This window comes from Trichosurus vulpecula, chromosome 4, assembly GCF_011100635.1.
Source record: "Trichosurus vulpecula isolate mTriVul1 chromosome 4, mTriVul1.pri, whole genome shotgun sequence".
Lineage (NCBI taxonomy): Eukaryota > Metazoa > Chordata > Mammalia > Diprotodontia > Phalangeridae > Trichosurus > Trichosurus vulpecula.
The window spans coordinates 72,520,998-72,538,418 of record NC_050576.1 but is presented as its reverse complement, the minus strand read 5'-3'; the positions used below and the strand labels follow the sequence as shown (position 1 = coordinate 72,538,418).

The 17,421-nt window shown below is 40.6% G+C and overlaps 1 protein-coding gene across 1 annotated transcript in view; it reads left to right on the top strand.

Annotated features, from left to right (window-relative positions):
* Positions 1-9,748, top strand: part of LOC118847915 (protein transport protein Sec16B) — a 58,610-nt gene extending 48,862 nt beyond the window's left edge. Inside the window, 6 exon segments of the mRNA XM_036756608.1 lie at positions 463-612; positions 1,655-1,747; positions 5,990-6,098; positions 7,051-7,103; positions 8,208-8,306; positions 9,117-9,748. Coding sequence (XP_036612503.1) covers positions 463-612; positions 1,655-1,747; positions 5,990-6,098; positions 7,051-7,103; positions 8,208-8,306; positions 9,117-9,185 — 573 coding nt within the window. The 3' untranslated portion in view covers positions 9,186-9,748.
* Positions 9,749-17,421: the final 7,673 nt, after the last annotated feature.

The window sequence follows — 17,421 nt, the reverse complement described above, 5'->3', positions numbered from 1 at the left end:
GGCCTGTACTGGGAAGGAAAGCTAGATCAGCCAATCCAAGCCAGCTTTGCTTGGACTTGGCATCACATCAGAGCATTTGCTGTGGTTTTCAGTTTGCTGGGGGAAAAATGGAAGGGCATGCTTTCCTGAGTGGCTCTAAGCAAAGGACTTAACTTGATCATTGCAGTAGGGCCTAGGAGCATTTGCTACCCTAGTATAGGCAGGGGCTGTCAGATTTATTCTCTGCAAAGCTGTACACAATTGATCTTAGTCCTTACATTTGCAATAATTCTGTGCCATGAGCTGAAATGACTTCCTAAGCTTTCCTGCATGGCTGGAATGGAAGAGAGCTTTTTGGCTCCTGTAGACTGGGTGGGGGATGTCTTGGACTTTCCCTTTCTGCCTCTTTGCATTAGTAACTCTTTGCTTCCATTCCTTAGCACCAGCCCACTAAGTGACCTGATGTTATCTTTCCCGTTTCAGGACTCAGTGGCTCCTAGAGCACGCAGCATTTCTGAGAGTTCTACCATTTCTTTAGAAGATGAAAAAGAAGACTCCTCAGGTGATGATGATGAAAAAAAAGCTGTCCAAGACAATGTAAAGAGCAAGAAGGAACCAGAAAGGAGTGCAAAGGTGGGAGGGGCTGCCCTCTTGTTATATCTTCTCTGTATCTACTCTGCATTTTGGGATTTTAGTTTATTTCTGAGCCTCAGTAATAATGATTCACACTTATAAAGTGTGTTATGGTCCAAAATGCTGGTCTTGGAGTCAGGAAGACCTGAATTCAGATCCTGCCTCAGACATACTGTCTGACCCTGGGCAAGTCACTTAACCTCTTTCTACTTAATTTTCCTCATCTGTAATAGATTCTATCTCACAGAGTTGTTATGAGGTTCAAATGAAATAATACATGCAAAATGCTTTTGCAAACCTTAAAGCATTGTATGTTAGCTATTGTTATGATAATTAATAATATTAATAATAAAGCTCTACCATCATGACCACCATGTGAGGTCATGTTATCATCCTCATTTTAGAGGAGAGGAAACGTCACATGGCCAGTAAGTGGGAGAGACGTTGGTTCCTGACTGAGTCCAGCACTAGGCCTGCTGATACACTTGAGGTCCACAACTGGGCCCAGCTCTTTATGGCTTAACACAGTTCCACCTCCTTTGACATCACTACTACTCTCCACAGAGAAAAAAGAGGAAGCAAGAATATTGGTTTGTTCTCCTGTTTTTCACCTTATCTGGAAGAGGACATGAATGTTCACAGAAGAAGCTATTCGTTTTTCCCTGGCCCCATGGTCTGTGAAGTGTCTTACTCCTTTCTCCAGGGCAATAAGCAGAAATCTAAATCATCTTAGCTGACCACTCTCATTTTCCTTGGCTCACCTGGAATGGGTGTAAGAAATTATGCTTCCCAAAGTTATCTATTCCTCCTGCCCCTGTCTGAAGGTGAGGTCAGAGCTCTGTTACCTCTCTTCTCCCCTTCCCTCCTCCCTTCCCCTTTCCTCTTCTCTTCTCTTCCAAGTGGCATGACACGGATGGAGGAATCACTACTATCCATGGTGTATTCCTTGTCTTCTTGCTCAAAGATTGTCATCATGAGGTATTGGATTGGTGGAGAGAAGCAACTTCATGGACACTGTGGTTTCCCCTTCATCTTTCTTTAGGGCTCCGGGTTTGGATGGTTCAGTTGGTTTCGATCCAAACCTGCTAAAACGCCTTCTGCAGAAGAGGACTCCTCTGACAGCTCTGACTCTGAGGTAATCACTGAGTGGATGCGCAAGGCTTTCATTTCAACTTTTCACCCACTCAGAGAACTTCCTTGATACCTCAGAGGTATCAGCTGGGATCTTGACTCTTCCCAGTTTGACAGGAGTGGGGAATCGTAGGAAATAAAATTGGATTGGTCATAATTATGCTTCGTAACATCAATTAATCACAGTTGTATAGGGCTTCAAGGACTGCAAAGCACCATCCCCACAATTCTTTAAGGTGGGTAGTGCAAATCCTACAATCCGCATTTATACAGACAAAGACACGGAGGCTGAGTGATTAAGTAACTGGCCTATGGTCATACAGCTAATAGGTATTGGAATTGGCATCTGAACTCAAATTTCATGAAGGGTGAAGGGAATGAGCATTTATTAAATGCCTACTGTGTGCCAAGCACTTTAGCAGTATTATTTCCATTCGATCTTGTAACAGGAGGGCCGAGTTTATAATCTCAAAGAGGATCATAAACATGTCTGAAAGGTTCGGAACCGCCGGATATAAGAAACTCTCAAAGTAGAAGGCAGAAGAATCAAAACATTTATTTAGGCTCCACAGTAACCAACCCATGAACCAGAAGCCCCATTTTGATATGTTGATCAAAATCTTCCAGGCCCAATAAGTACGCCTTGCAAGAGTAACCAGGAGGCTACAGAGAAGCATGATTGCGTAAAGCAAAATCATGCTTCCCCCTCGATGGTAATAAGATTACCCACTGGCCTGAAGTCTTTGTTCAGCTTCCTCCCGTAGATCAGCTCTGCTACTGGCAGCTCCTGCCTCAGCTGTGTCTGTGTCTGTAACTGACGTAACTGTCGTAACTGTCGTAACTGCCTCTGTAACTGCCTCTGGCTCCAACTGTCGCTGTAACTGTCGCTGTAATGGCCTGAAGTCTTTGTTCAGCTTTCTCCCGTAGGTTAGCTCTGCTACTGGCAGCTCCTGCTTCAGCTGTGGCTGTAACTGTGGCTGTAACTGACGTAACTGTCGTAACTGCCTCTGTAACTGTCGTTGTAACTGTCGCTGGCTCCAACCGGAAAAGGAAGAGAGAGAATCTTCCAGCTGTCCTCTCCCCTCTTATAGAGTTTTTGACATCATCAAGCTCCGCCCGAATGACCAGGGCCGATTGGTTCCTGAGTTGGCCCCTCCCCCTAGCATAGACATTAACACCTCCCCTCAGCCAGCCCCATGACTCATCACACAGGAAGTTGTCTGCTTCCTGGCATGCTCCCCGGGCCTCCTGCCCCGGAAGAGCAAGCCACAGTGTCCAGAGGCTCAATGAGGTAAGCTGAGTCATTCAAAGAAAACAAAGGCCATTCTGGCTACAGATCTTCACAAGACCTCTGTATGATAGTTGCTATTATTTCACTTTTACAATTGAGGAAACTGAGGCAGAATGAGGTTAAGTGACTTGCCTAGGGTCACATAGCTAGTAAGTGTCTGAGACTGGATTTGAACTCAGGTCTCCTTGACACCAGATTCACTGCTCTGTCCACCATGCGATATCAGGATGCCTCATGATTCTGAATCAAGTGATTTTTGCATCATGCCATCCTGGCGTTATGAAGACCTTTCTAATGCTGACATAGGAGTATTGATATAGTAGGCTAGTAGATAGTCATTACAAGTTTTGAGAAAGGGAGTTAAATGGAAGCAGTGTGTTTAGATGATGAATCTGGTAGCAGAATAGAGGATGGATTAGAAGGGCAAGAAGCTAAACTAACCTGGCTGGTTTCAAAGGTTTTATGGTAGTCTAGGTGTTGTATTTTGTTATAGAATTAACATGGCTTTGTTTTTTTCCTTGAAGAACATTTTGCTCATTTTATTTGTTTTTTAAAAATTAATTTATTTTAAACTTAAATACACAATAAGAAAAGAAAAAGAAATATAAACTTAAATACACAACAAAAGAGGGGAAAAAAGGTTTGCCATGTGCACAGCAGAATGTACGAGGATTCAAAAGATACAGCAATAAAATTTCCATTTCAAGAAAGCCTGTGTGATAAATACTACACATTGTATTGAGAGCTGTCCACCTTTTCTTTGCTTCCATGTAAGTTTTCTTTTGTTCTCTGTTGTGCACTTTTTACTTTGTTCTTTTGTTCCACTTCCTCCCCCTTCCCCCTCCTCCACTTCCCCCTGCCTGAAGGCTACAATTAGGTGATGTATATGTATATATGTATATGTATACACACACACATATATATATATACACATACATGTATATATTTATATACACATACATATAAATAAATGTCTATAATCATACACATATGTACACATACACATTCATATGCATCTGTGTAAGACCGTACTATATTTGTTTGTCCTCTGTTTCTCTGAGGGTGGATAACCTCTTCTTTCAAAAGTCTATATTTTTCCATATTTTTCTACATCCACCAACTCATGATTTCCTACACCACAGCAACACTCCAACCTTGTACTGTCTAGTTTAAATAGTCTAAAACAATATTGATTAACATGGATGACATAGATTATAGTTTCCCTACTTTTTCTTTTGATTAAACCTATTTTAGCTTAAATTTTGTCTGAGATGGTAATTACTACCCTTGCTTTCTTTTCCATAATAAATTCTACTTCTGATCTTTATGTTTCTGTGTATCTCTTATTTCCTATTCCTCCTGACTCTTCTGCTTTACTTCTATCTGCTACCTTGCCCTCCTATTACTTAACCTATCCCCCTTCCAAAGATCCCTCCATTATCCTCTTCCCCCACCCTTTCCCTTTATCCTCTTGTTTCTATCGGAATTTAGAAGATGTTTATAGCCTTCTAAATATATGTCATTCTTTCTTTATTCCATTCCCATTAGTCTAGACACCCTTCTATGCCACCCCCCCCATCTTATTCCCTCACCCTCTTATTTCTTTGTAAATTTAGAAGACCTTTATTCCCTTCTAAATGTATATATTCTTTTCTCTTTAACCAGATCTGATGTGGGTAGGGTTCCCTCTAAAAATCCCTCCCTTATCCTCTCTCCCTCTCTAGTCTTTTATTTCTTTTTGAATTTAGAAGATGTTTATACCTTTCTAGAGGGGTGTGTGTGTGTGTGTGTGTGTGTGTGTGTACGCGCGCGCACGTATGTGTGTATTGTTCCCTCTTTAACCCATTCCTGATGAGAGTAGGGGTCCAAAACTACCAGCCCTCCTCCCCTATCTAATTCCCCTGTGTCAGTTCTTCCTCTCACACCTCATTTGTATAAGATAATTACTCTTTTTACTTTTTCCTAAACAGTCACTTTTTAGGATCACATCATACTCAGGTCTACCCCAATCTTTCTTTTGAATTACTGAATTACCAATAACAATCTTAAACATACATTTTACATTTCCTCATTTAAAAAGTAAACAGTCTGTCCTTGTTGAATCCCTTATAATTGGTCTTTGATGTGTACCTTATACTTCTCTTGGATCTTTTATGTCAAATTTTCTATTAAGTTCAGTTTTTTTTGCAACAAAATCCTGAAAGTCTGGCAATTTATTGAATATCTATTTTTTCCCATTCAGGATTATGTTTAACTTTGCAGGGTATGATACATTTTTGGCCCCAACCCCAGTTCTTTTGCTCTTCGATATATAGAGTTCCAGGACCTGCAGTCTTTTAGTGTCACCACTGCTAGGTCTTGTGCAATTCTAATTAGGGCTCCATCATATTTGAATTATTTTTTTCTTGTTGCTTGTAATATGTTTTCCTTGAACTGGGGGTTTTGAAATTAGATTATGATATTCATATAGGTTTCCTGTGGGATCTTTCAGATTGTGATAAGCAGATTTTTTTTCTATTTCTACTTTCCCCTCTTTTTCTTTCTTCAGGACAATTTTCTTTAATTACTTCTCATGTTATTGTATCAAGATTCTTCTTTTGATCGTAGCTTTCAGGTAGTCCAATTATTCTTAATCTTTTCTCTTCTTGATCTGTTCTCCAGATAAGTTGTTTTTCTTATGAGATATTTCACATTTTCTTCTGTTTTTTTCATTCTTCATGTTTTGTTTTATTATTTCTTGGTCTCATAGCTTTGCTGGCTTCCCCTTGCCCAATTCTAGTTTTTAAGGAGTTGTTTTCTTCCTTAAGATTCTGGATCTCCTTTTCCAATTGGTTTACTTTCTTTTCATCATCTCCTTCTTTTTCTTGGATTGTTCTTTTTAAAAATTTTTCCCCTCAATCTCTTGCATTTTTTTTTCTTAAGAAGCATTTTTAATCAAGATTTTTCCATTTATAGGAGACGTCCACCGAAGCTCAGTCTCCCTTGGCTAGCACAACCCCCTCCATGTCATCTCCTTCCTTTTTCCTGCCTCACCCAGGTGCCAACACTGTCTCCGTAAGTCCAGGTAAATCTGATTTTATGGTGGTATTTAAGACCACTCAAGTGCCACCTTTTTCATGAAGCCTTTCCTGCTCCTTCTAGTTGCTAGTGCACTCCCTCCCTCTCCAAACAGTCTTCCATTCATTTTATACATATATATGTATACACACACACATACACACACACACATATATATATATATATTTTTATGTATCTATGTTGTCCCTTTGATTAGAACATAAGTTCCCTGAGGGAGTGATTGTTTCACTTATTTTTTGAATCCCTAGCACAGTGCTTGGCACAGAATAAGCATTTAATGAATGCTTATTTATCGATTGATTGCCACCTTCAGGGAATCAAGGGGCTTGTGCTGTAAGAGTGTGTGGTCTTTCTAGGCAGCAGCTGCTGTCAATAGCCTTTTAATGAGGGCACCAGTTTCTTTCCCATGATGGAGATAACAGTAGCCAATAAATAAAAGTTGTGATAGCTCAGGCTTAGGAGCTGGTGTTCCTAAGCTGGCCATTATACTATGATTGCAGAGCTGTTTGTGTTAGGAGGGAGAGCAAGAGAGGCAGTTGGCAGCTCTTTATGGCAGAGCATTCAAGCTCTGTGGACTCTGATTACCTGGACAGCTTTCCTTGTGCATTTTTATTTGTGTTTCCTTGTATCGTGTTTGTCCCTGGGACAAGTCCCATGAGTTATCACGATGACTCTGCTGTAGGCTGAAGTCTTAAGGACAGAATACACCAAGAAAAGTCTATGCAATGATGTACACTGTCACAAAGTCAGTGACAACTGTATCCTTTACCATGCCTTTTGAGACCTTCCTCTTCCTCTTCCTCTGGAATGTCGCCGTGTCAGAGGTCACCATGATTCAAAGTATGTTGGCACAGATATGCTACTTGGGGGATTTCTAGGAACAGGGAGTCCTTGAGCCTGGTCTAGGTGTGAGTTTTCATGGATTTACTGCTTTCTAGGTGAAGGTGAAAGAAGAGGATCCATGATCAATAAAAATCTGCCTGCAACAGAGGTAAGTGATTAAGGTGAAATTAACCCAGGCAGTGCCCTGAAGCCTGCCTTGACTGTGAGATCTATTTAATTTTGGTGATGGTGGGGAGTTCTGCCTTCAAGGCTTCTACCTCTTCCTGGAAATGATTAACTCATGGAACACAGGGAAAAATCCTCCAGGCAAAGTACATAAGTGCCATAGAACCTTTATTGGGGAGATGAAAACTTTCCCTTGCCTCTCTGTAGACTCTAATGTACATGATGCTCATGTCTTAATCTAGTAATGGCCAACTTTACCAAGGTTAGGAGCCAGAATTAGCTTGTTTCATTGACAAAGGGCCTCAGTGAAATGTCAACACTGTCATCATATGAAAACATTTTTCTCTATTACAGGTTGGTTGGAGCTTTCTTATTTGTCTCTCCATTGTCATGGTTTAGGATAGTTCTTTCAAAGGATAATAATATTATTTTTATATAGACATAACTAGCTTTGTGACCCTTTAAATAGATATAACTGGCTTTGTGACCCTTTAAATTCACATAATTGGCTTTGTGACCCTCTAAATAGACATAACTGGCTTTGTGACCCTTTAAATATATATAACTGGCTTTGCAACCCTAAGTGACTTTGGGCAAGTCACTTAGCCTTTCTCAGCCTCAGTTTCCTCATTTGTAAATTGGGGATAATAACACTCCACAGGGTTGTTGTGAGGATAAAATGAGCAACATATATGAAGTGCTCCCAAATCTTAAAGTGCTATATAAATATTAGCTATTATTATTATTAATAATATTTGTATGAATGCAGTCATATTAGTGCATTATGTTATAATATATAACAATTAGTATATTCATATAATGATAGATTGTATTATACTAATGTAATCTATAATGGCAGTTATACTTTTATTTATGTTTGATTCAAGGGTCACATGTGGATTTTTAATAGCCTCATTCCAGAGGTTGGCCAGCCATGCTTTTGCTCTTTCTATTAGGTTGGGATCCCTTGGTTTCTATGTGAAGCTCGTACTGTGAACTCCATTGACCAGATCTGACATATGAGAGATTATTTTCTTTGTTCTGGAGAAAACGGGGGATGCATTTTTCATTTTCTCTTTTGTTCCAGGGTGCCCCCCACGAACTTCATTTCAATCCCAGTGGCCTACCCCCTACTTCTAACTTTGGAAATGCTGTCCCTCTCTACAACCCATCCCAGGTGCCTTATGTAAGTATGCTTCTACTTGGCATTGTAGTCAAAAGGAGAGCGAGGAGAGACCTTGCCATTGCTGCCAGCAATGTGGGGGTATTCCCAGGGTTATGGTGTCATTGAGTGTCTGAGTAGAGATTAAGATTTCAGTTCTTCAATCTGATTCAACTGCATTCAACAAATGTGTTCTTTGAGGGCAGAGACTACGTTTTTGCCTTCCTTCCTACCCCCAGCTCTTAGCAAAGTGCCTGGAACATAGTAAGTGCTTAATGACTAACTGATTGGCAGACATATTAAGTGTCTACTATGTGAAAGCTCCTGGAAATAGAAAAAAACAAAATAGTCCCTTCTCTCAAGAGCCTTACATTCTACTGGTGGGGCTGATACAAAGACAAGGACATTTGAGAAGAGAGGAGTATTATCACTGAGGATATGTGTATGAAGGAATGTTTCACAGAGAAGGTGGCCATTGGGTTAAGCCATCATAAGGCAGACTCATGATGCCTCATGTTGCAGAAAATGTCTTGTGTCACTTGCAGGGTGGGCAGGGATTGGAAAGGAGGAACATTTTCATTACCATGCTCCTCTCTTTGTGACAACTCAATTGCTAACCCCCAACTTAAACAGCAAAGTGTGCATGGAATGCTAAACAGGAGGGAGACTCAGAGGGAAGTGGGGAAGGACAGATGTAGCTTGCAGGATTCTCTGGAAGAGCCGTTCTCTGCTTGCCTGGACCAATCAGTCAATCAATCAGTCAGTCAGTCAGTCCTACAATACCATTCTTGGTTCAGCTGCAATCTCCTCTACCATCTGTTCCTTTCCTTCTAGCTCTCCATGACTACGAGTGTGAATCGGCCAAATCGCCTTGCTCAGCGGCGCTATCCAACCCAGTCATGACAAGAATAACTTAGAACATCCTTCCTGGACTTCAGGTTTTTCTCCCCCACAGCTAGGACACAGGACAATGGTGTTGCCTTTATATCTGGCTTGTTTTCTTAACCTCCTAATGCCTTGTTCTATCCTCTTGGGAAGCGAAGGGGGTCCTTATTACTGGATCATTATCTCCACAAAAGACACTGGAAGGCCAGGAGAGTGGCCTGCTTCATTATTTGTTGAACTCCTTCAGACAAATAGGAGGGTATTGCTTCAAAGGGTGTGTGTGAGGGAAACCCTTGGTGTAAAAGCACACTGCCAGTGCACTGAAAGCTCTCTGTGATGGTGATGACTTTCTCAGGAAAACAAGGATCCACAGAACCTTTGCTAGAATCACTTTTAACACCATTTGGCACAGTTAGGAAATTCACTATGGGGAGAAAGATGGGCCTGTTATAGAATAAATTTTTCCTTAAGTCCCAGGAGTAAGTTCTTAACCTTCCGTGTAATAGAGGCAGTTAGGTGGTGCAGCAGATACAGCACTGGTCCTAGAGTCAGGAGGACCTGGGTTCAAATGTGGCCTCAGATACTTACTAGCTGTGTGACCCTGGGCAAGTCACTTAACCCCAATTGCTTCCCCCCACCCAAAAATGATGCTATGTGGGATAGTGGATAGAGAGCCAGCCCTGGAGTCATAAAGCCATGGGTTCAAGTCCTATCTCTGACACTTATTGTCTGGGTGACCTTTTGTAAGTCAGCTAATCTCTCAGCGCTCCAATCAACAGACAAAGACAATAAGTAATAGATGAAATGCTGATCTACATTGCTGGATGGGATTTTCATACGCGGAATTCCTCGCCACAAGTTTAGGACCCCCCCACCCCCCAAAATCCTGATACAGGCTTAGACCAGGTATATGCACAGTAATGCAAGATAAAGGCTTTATGCAGAAGCCTTTATAGTATTTCATTTCCTGTTTCCCCAACCAGCACTGCTTGGGGGATTTTTTTACGGCACCAGTTTCCTACGCCATTTCTCCAAGGTTGATACTGATTTCTTATTTTTGAAATTCTATTTTGTTCTTTCAGTATGTACTTGAGGCAATGGTCTTATTGACCTATGGGGAAATGAAACAAATATTTGTTTCTCCTATTATGAAGCTTTGGAAAGTTTTCCAGTTGATTATTTAATTTGTTTAGCTAACTTAATGAGACTGGGACCATCTTTTTTTCCCAGTTGCTAATGACTGCCTCCTCTTCAAATTACACTGTATTATCTGGATTTGTATTCATAGGAAGAGATCCAGGATCATAGAATCATACATCAACAACTCAGAGGTCATTTACTCTAATCCCTTAGTTTACAGGTGAGGAAAATGAGTCCTGGAGAGATGAAATGCTCTGCCCAAAGTCACACAGATAGTAAGCAGGAGAATCTAGATTTGAACTCAGATCCCCTGTTTCTAAATCCATCAATCTTTTTTAAACCCTGGTATGGAATGTAAGCCCTTTGAAGGCAGGAATTACCTATTTCAGATGGGTCTTCTTATCAATCAATTAATCATGAAATATTAATTAAGTGCCTACTACGTTCCAGGCACTGTGCTAAGGGCTTCTATCCCTCATTCTTAACTCAGAAGCGACGCTTCATAAATTCTCATTGAATTAACTTGAACTGTTTTGAAAACAGGGTATGTAGTCTTAAAATTCTCCCATTTTCCTCTACTGGGCCCGTTTATTCATAGTCTGGTCCTTAGGTTATTATAGGCCCAGTGTGTCACAGTGATTGTAGTTACCAAGAGGCACCACTGCATAGAAAATCAGGACTGGTAGATGGTGGGAAATTTTTCGAAATCCATTTTCTTCTGAAGAGAGGAAGTACCCACACCTGCTTCCTTCCCTTTGATACCTAAATTCCTCTCTCCATCCTTTCTTAGGAAATTCTGAATCTGGAGAGCCGTTGGGAGGAGACAGGAATATCTGAGAGACCCTCCATTTCCCACTTGCAATTAAAAGTATTGTGACTCTCGTCAATAGCCACTTAGCAGTGACTTAGTGCCTTTCATCTCCTCACTCTCTGTGACGGTACCTTACCAAAAACATGTTTGTGTATCTAGACATAGCCTTCTAGAAGCAGGTTGGGATATAAATCACAAATAAATAAGTGCAAAATATTATGTACAAGCTTATGTATTTTGATGTACTATTGATTCTGATGGGAATGGAGATTAAATTCACATAATTTTATAGTAAATGCTTGTCTCTGGTTGATCTTTACAAAGGAAAAAGTGCACATAAGTAATCTCATCCCCAGAGGTCTGGTCCTTCAATTGTTCAATGACCTTATCCAGGAGATGGAAGGGATTTTAATGGGCCCTGCTAAGTGACCTCAAGAACCGTTGCCACAAAGCTGCCACTTCCTGAGCTTAATTTTGCAGACTCAGTCCCAGAGGGGAGGGGTTTATTCACTCCTTAAAAACAAAGCATAACAAAATACAAAACAAAAAACTGACCTTGCAATTCAGGTCCAGTGCCACCCATTGATGGCATTGTGCTGTGGGTCATAGAGGCTCAGGAAAGACAAGATGGAAGACGGTAGAATCAGAAAGATGCATAGGACCTTAGAGATGGCTTCATCCAAATCTCTCATTTTACAGATGACGAAGGTGCTGGTCTTTCCTGGTCTTATATTGCACAATGGATTTTTGATTTGTTGTGTTTCAAAAATAAATATTTATTTAAACAACACATGTGGATAACATTAAGCACCCAAAACATATATCACCATCCTGACGCATTTTTAAAACAACAGCAAAATTTTTATTGAAGATACAGTTGGGTGTCTTAATTGTTTAAGCATTACTCCTTGCAATCTGGCTTCTGATTGTACATTGGTCAGTAATGGTCTCTCCAACATCACCCGTGGTCTCTTAACTGCATCCACCTTGACTTTTTTTTTGCAACTTTTGTTACTATTGGCTCCTGTTTTTTCTCCTGGGTATTCTTTCTTTCCTTAACTTCTTTTATACTGCTCTCTCCTGGTTTTCTTTCTACCTGTTTGACTTCAGTTTTTCAGTCTCCATTGTTGGATAATCATCTATTTCCTGGGACTCTGTCTTGGGACCTCTTTTCTTTTCTCTTTTGGTGATCTCATCTCCTTTCATGAGGAGTTATCACCTTTATGCAACTGACTGCCAGATACATGCTGCAGCCTCTATCCCCAAACCTAATCTTTCTTGGGAACTCTCATTCTGCATCTCTGTCTGTTGGACACCTTAACCCAGATGTTCTTTCAAAATCTCAAACTCAGTAAACATATCCAAAACAGAACCTGTTTTCTTCCTTTTTTAAACCTGCCCCTTTGCTAAAATTCTCTGTTTCTGCTAAGCGTACCACTATCCTGCCAGGGTTTTATAACCTCAGAATACCCTTAGCCTTTTTTTTTCTTTGTGCATATCTAATCAGTTTCTAAGTATGATTGATTCAACCCCCACAATCTCTATCCAGAGTCCCCCCAAGTCTCTTTTCTATTCATGCTACTGCCTCTGTAGGTCAGCCTCTCATCACTTTTTCTTAGACTATTGTCATAGCCTCCTAATTGATCTCTCTGTTTCTGGTCTCTGTCCTTACTAATCCTCTATTTTAATATTTTAAAGGTTCTCAACAATGTGGCTACTACCTCCAAATGGCACAGAGTGTAACATCAATTCCATCTTGGCCTATGGGACTCTTCTCCATATCTTTCCATAAATTCTTAGCCCTTAAAGGCTGATTCTTTAAGCAAAAAGTGGGATTGTCACATATCCAACATGCTAGGGACCTTCCTTGGTATAGCAGATAGATTGTCTACCCTTCCCTCTGACTACATGTTTGACCCACTATTTTCTCCCCCTCCCCCATCATTTGTCTTGCATGTTTAAGGTAGTTCAATGCTTGGGAAGCTTGTTTCTGGTTACATACATAAGGCAGGAATCTGGGCCAGGAGGATGGAAGAAAATGACCCTGACTAAGTCTTGGCTTAGCTCCATTTGCATAGCAATATCCAGGAGATTTAGATTTGGATTTTATAAAAGCAATTCCCCAAACCCACACAACCTTTTGGACTTGTTGGAATTCACCTTCCCATCTAAATTATTTGAGTTAGGAATTCAATTTGACAATCAGGAATTAACTGAGTTAAAGAGGATGTTCTAACCTTAAGTTAGAATGCTATAGAGATATTGATCCTGCTATCAGCAGGAAAGGAGTTCAACAGCAGACTTAAATTCACGTAGGCTCTATTTATCTGGTATTATCCAAAGTTCTTCAGCTCCTAGAGGCTAAGACTGAGCTGGTATGTCCCCCCTCCTTATGGATCAAAGTTCCTTTTCCTGATTTAGTGACTGGATGTATTAAGGTCTTCTTTTCTAAAAACGCTGAAGCTTAGCCTCTGGGCTTTTAGTTTAAAGAGAAAAGGCAGAGCCCACTTATCTGAGGGCTGTTAGAGGAATAGGTAGTCCTTCAGTTGAAATTTCAGCTGAAGCCCAGTAAATGGCAGCAGAAAAAAGGCAGGGAGTAGCAGAGATTCCACATTTAGTAGGAAGCAGGTCCAAAAAAGCAAAATGATGACATCCCCTAAAAATACTGATCATTTTGCAGCATCAGCAATATGAGTTATTCCTCCGTAGTATACCCAGACCATGCCTTCCCTACATGTTCTCTACATGACATGTTCTCTATGTGTGTAGCCCTCAAGCATCATTCCCATCCATGCTCATCCTTCTTCCTGATGGTTTGTATTTGTGGGAGAGTGTGCCTTAGCTTTGTGGAGGGCAATGTTTTAGTGCTACTTTTTCTTTATTAGGTTATTTCATTAAATGTCTTTGCTTTAATTGTATTCTTTGATTGACTAATAAAAGCAAACACATCAGCAGCATCTGTGAACTACCGTTGAGTAGAGCCAGACCCTGAACCCGGAGCAGCCTTTTTGGTGGCTCTGCATGTGAGAAAGGGGTGCGCTAGGTGTGACACATTATATCTTTCATGCCATTTCTTGCATGTGAGTCAGTGTTGGAACTATGCCACGGTTTATTTATGTCCATTGTAAATCTCTCCACTGCCCTTCGGGTGACCCACGATTTAGATTTCTTTTGGAGTTTGTGTCGTTCCATGATTCATAGCAATATAGCTTCAACAGAATAAAATCAGTGTCAAAAGATGAGCTTTTGTTTTAAGAATCTTAGAGTCTTCAAACGTTCCGAATAATTTCCCTCCCAACACCGCTGCCAAAATAATCTTCCCAAGGTACACATCTGGCCATGTCAATTCCCTGTCCCATTTCAAATCTAGAAGAAAATGAAACATTTTACCCTGACACAATCTGGCTCTAGTCACCTTAGCAGCCGCGTTCCTCTTGATGCATTCTGTGTTCCAAACAAAATGGCGTACTAGCTATTGCTCGAACTTGACATTGTATCGCCTCCTTTTATGCATTCATACAATCTGACCCCTGTGACTGGAATGTATTTCTTCCTCAGTACTGTCTTACAGAATTTTTCCTTCAATGCTTAGTTCCTGCACCGCTCCCACTGTGAAAATTCCTTTCATCCCCTTAGTGTTTCTCTCTCATTGTCTCTCTCTGTCTCTGTCTTGCTTGCCCTGTCTCTCTTTCTTCAAATTCCCTTGTATTTGCATTTACTGGACCCGTGCCGTGTCTCTGGTAAGCTCCTTGAGAGCAGGGGCTATTTGGGTTTGTCTTTGTATACGTATGTCTTGCCCCATAGTGGGCAACTAAGAAATATTTGTTGCAATGAAATGAAATTGTTCTCTACGTGTGGCACTTAACAGAGAACCTTGGCTCCTTTCATTTTGCAGCTTAACTTTGCATCAAAGGCTCCATCTGGCAAATGTATTCTCAACTCCAGTTTAAAGGCTTGTTTAACATCAAAGCCCTCCAGCTTATTTCTTCCTCAAAAGGCTCTTCTTGCCTAGCTTTTCTTTATCTCAGCTAGCATGAAGAAGAAACATTTAAGGGAAAGGAAAAGACACAGTATCTAGTCCTACATTGGAATCTCTTCTGCCTTTTATCACGCTATGAGAAATGATGTAAGATGTCTGGATCGTTGGGACTGACAAGCCCAATATGACTAGGTTCCCTCCCATCACAAAAGGTTGTTCTCTCTCTCTGATTTTTTCTTGAAGATGGTGGGGAAACAGTATCCTCTTTCTTGACTTCTTTAGCTTCCTAGGAGAAAGGACTATCCCTCATTTAAGAGAGAATAAGAACATTTATATTTTAAAACTTTAACTGCTTTCTATTAATTAACAACTAAATCAACTACATTTATTTAATTGAATGTTATTTATTGAATCTTTTTTTTCTCTCCCATTTCCTCCCATGCTGCACTAGGGGGAAGGAAACCCTTGTAACAAATAAGCATAATCAAATAAAACAAATTCCCATTTTGGCCATGTTACAACTATGTTTGCATCATTCTTCATATGAATCCATTGCCTCTATCATCCTTGAGAATTAGAATTTATCATTGTGTTGAGGAGTCTTAAGTTTCAAAGATTTTGGTTTTTACAATGTTATGATGTTATGGTATAAATTGTTCTCCTGGTTCTTTTTGTTTTATTCTGTATCAGTCCATACAAGTCTTCCCAGTTTTCTTTGAAAGCCCTCACCCTGCCTTTGTAATTTCTTTTTTAAAATGAATATTTTATTTTTTCTCAATTATGTGAAAAACATTTTTTAACATTCATTTTTTAAAGAAATTGAGTTCCAAATTTTCTCCCCCTCTCATCTATCTCCCCACTCCCTGAGATGGCAAACCATTTGATATAGGTGACACATGTGTAATCATGCAAAACAGTCTTCTGTATTAGTCATGTTGCGAAAGAAGACACAGATCTGAAGGGGAATAAAGTTGAGAAAATGAAGAAAGTGAAAAATAGTATATTTCTATCTGAATTCGTACTCCATCAATTCCTCAACTAAATAGGAATACCATTTTTCATCATGAGTCCTTTAGAATTGTCTCACATCATTGTATTGCTGAGAAGAATTAAGTCATTCACAGCTGATCATTGTACAATATTGCTGTTACTGGCCTCCGGTTCCTCCATTTCTCAGTCTTTTCCCAGGCCATCGTCACTGCTTTGACTATACTCTCCTCCCTCATCTTGACCCTTTAGTGAATCAGGTCAACTCTACACTATCTTCTACTTTTAATCCTATGTTCTTTTGTCCTATCATTGATCATGCTTTGCCAGGCCCTAACTCTGGATTACTCCTACTGTCTATTCACTTGTTTCTTACTCATGTGAGTCCTCCAGAGAACTGGAGGAAATCATGAAATGGTGCTGACTAAAACCACTACAAATTTATTCTAGCTAATCTGCACTGGGCCCTTCTGTATTAAGACTGTTTAATTGTTTCTTATCCCCCATCACAGTTTTCTCAAGCCTTCTCTTTCCTCCTAAAGCTTCCCATGCCATGCCCTCTGCCTACTCTTTCTCCTAAGGATCTTACCTCATCCTTCAGAACAATGCCTCAGCTGTTGTCTCATCCTGGAACTTCCCTCAACATTCCTAGGGCCTTTTGGCGCTAACATTCAATATCCCCATGGCCTTCTCACCCTGGAATAGTCCCCTGCGGGGCCAGTCCCCTTCTCCCATTGGTGAGCTCCTCATGAGACCTCTTTTTTTTTTGTGGAGAGTCCCAGGCCCTTGAATCTCAATTCCCTTTTTGGCTCTTCTCCTGACTTTCTTCAGCCCAACAACACCCACAATTTTCAGTTTCCTTTTTTGTGTGTGGAGGGTAGGGCCTGTCTTTATTTTTGCTTGTGTCTATATTCTCCAGCACTTAGCAAAGTACCTGGCACACAGCAAGTGCTAAATAAATGCTTATTGGTTTGCCTTGTCTTGCCCACCTCCTCCTGGACACTCTCCTCTCTGGATAGTCCTGATTGCTCTCTCACTTGGTTTTCTTCCTGTCTGCCTGCTCTTTCTCAGTGTCTTTTGCTGAACCTACATCCACAACTTTGCTCCCTACTATCTGTGGGTGTATCCTAAGGTCTTATTCTGGACTCTCTTCTCTTCTTCCTAGACTTTCTCACTTGATGGTCTCATCAACTCCTATGGGTTCATCTATTGTCTCTAGGCAGATGATTCCCAGATCTACGTAGCTAGCCTCAGTCTCTTTCCTGAGGACCAGTCTTACATCATCAACTACCTATGGAATGTTTCAAACTGGATGTCCCATTGGCATTTCAAACTCA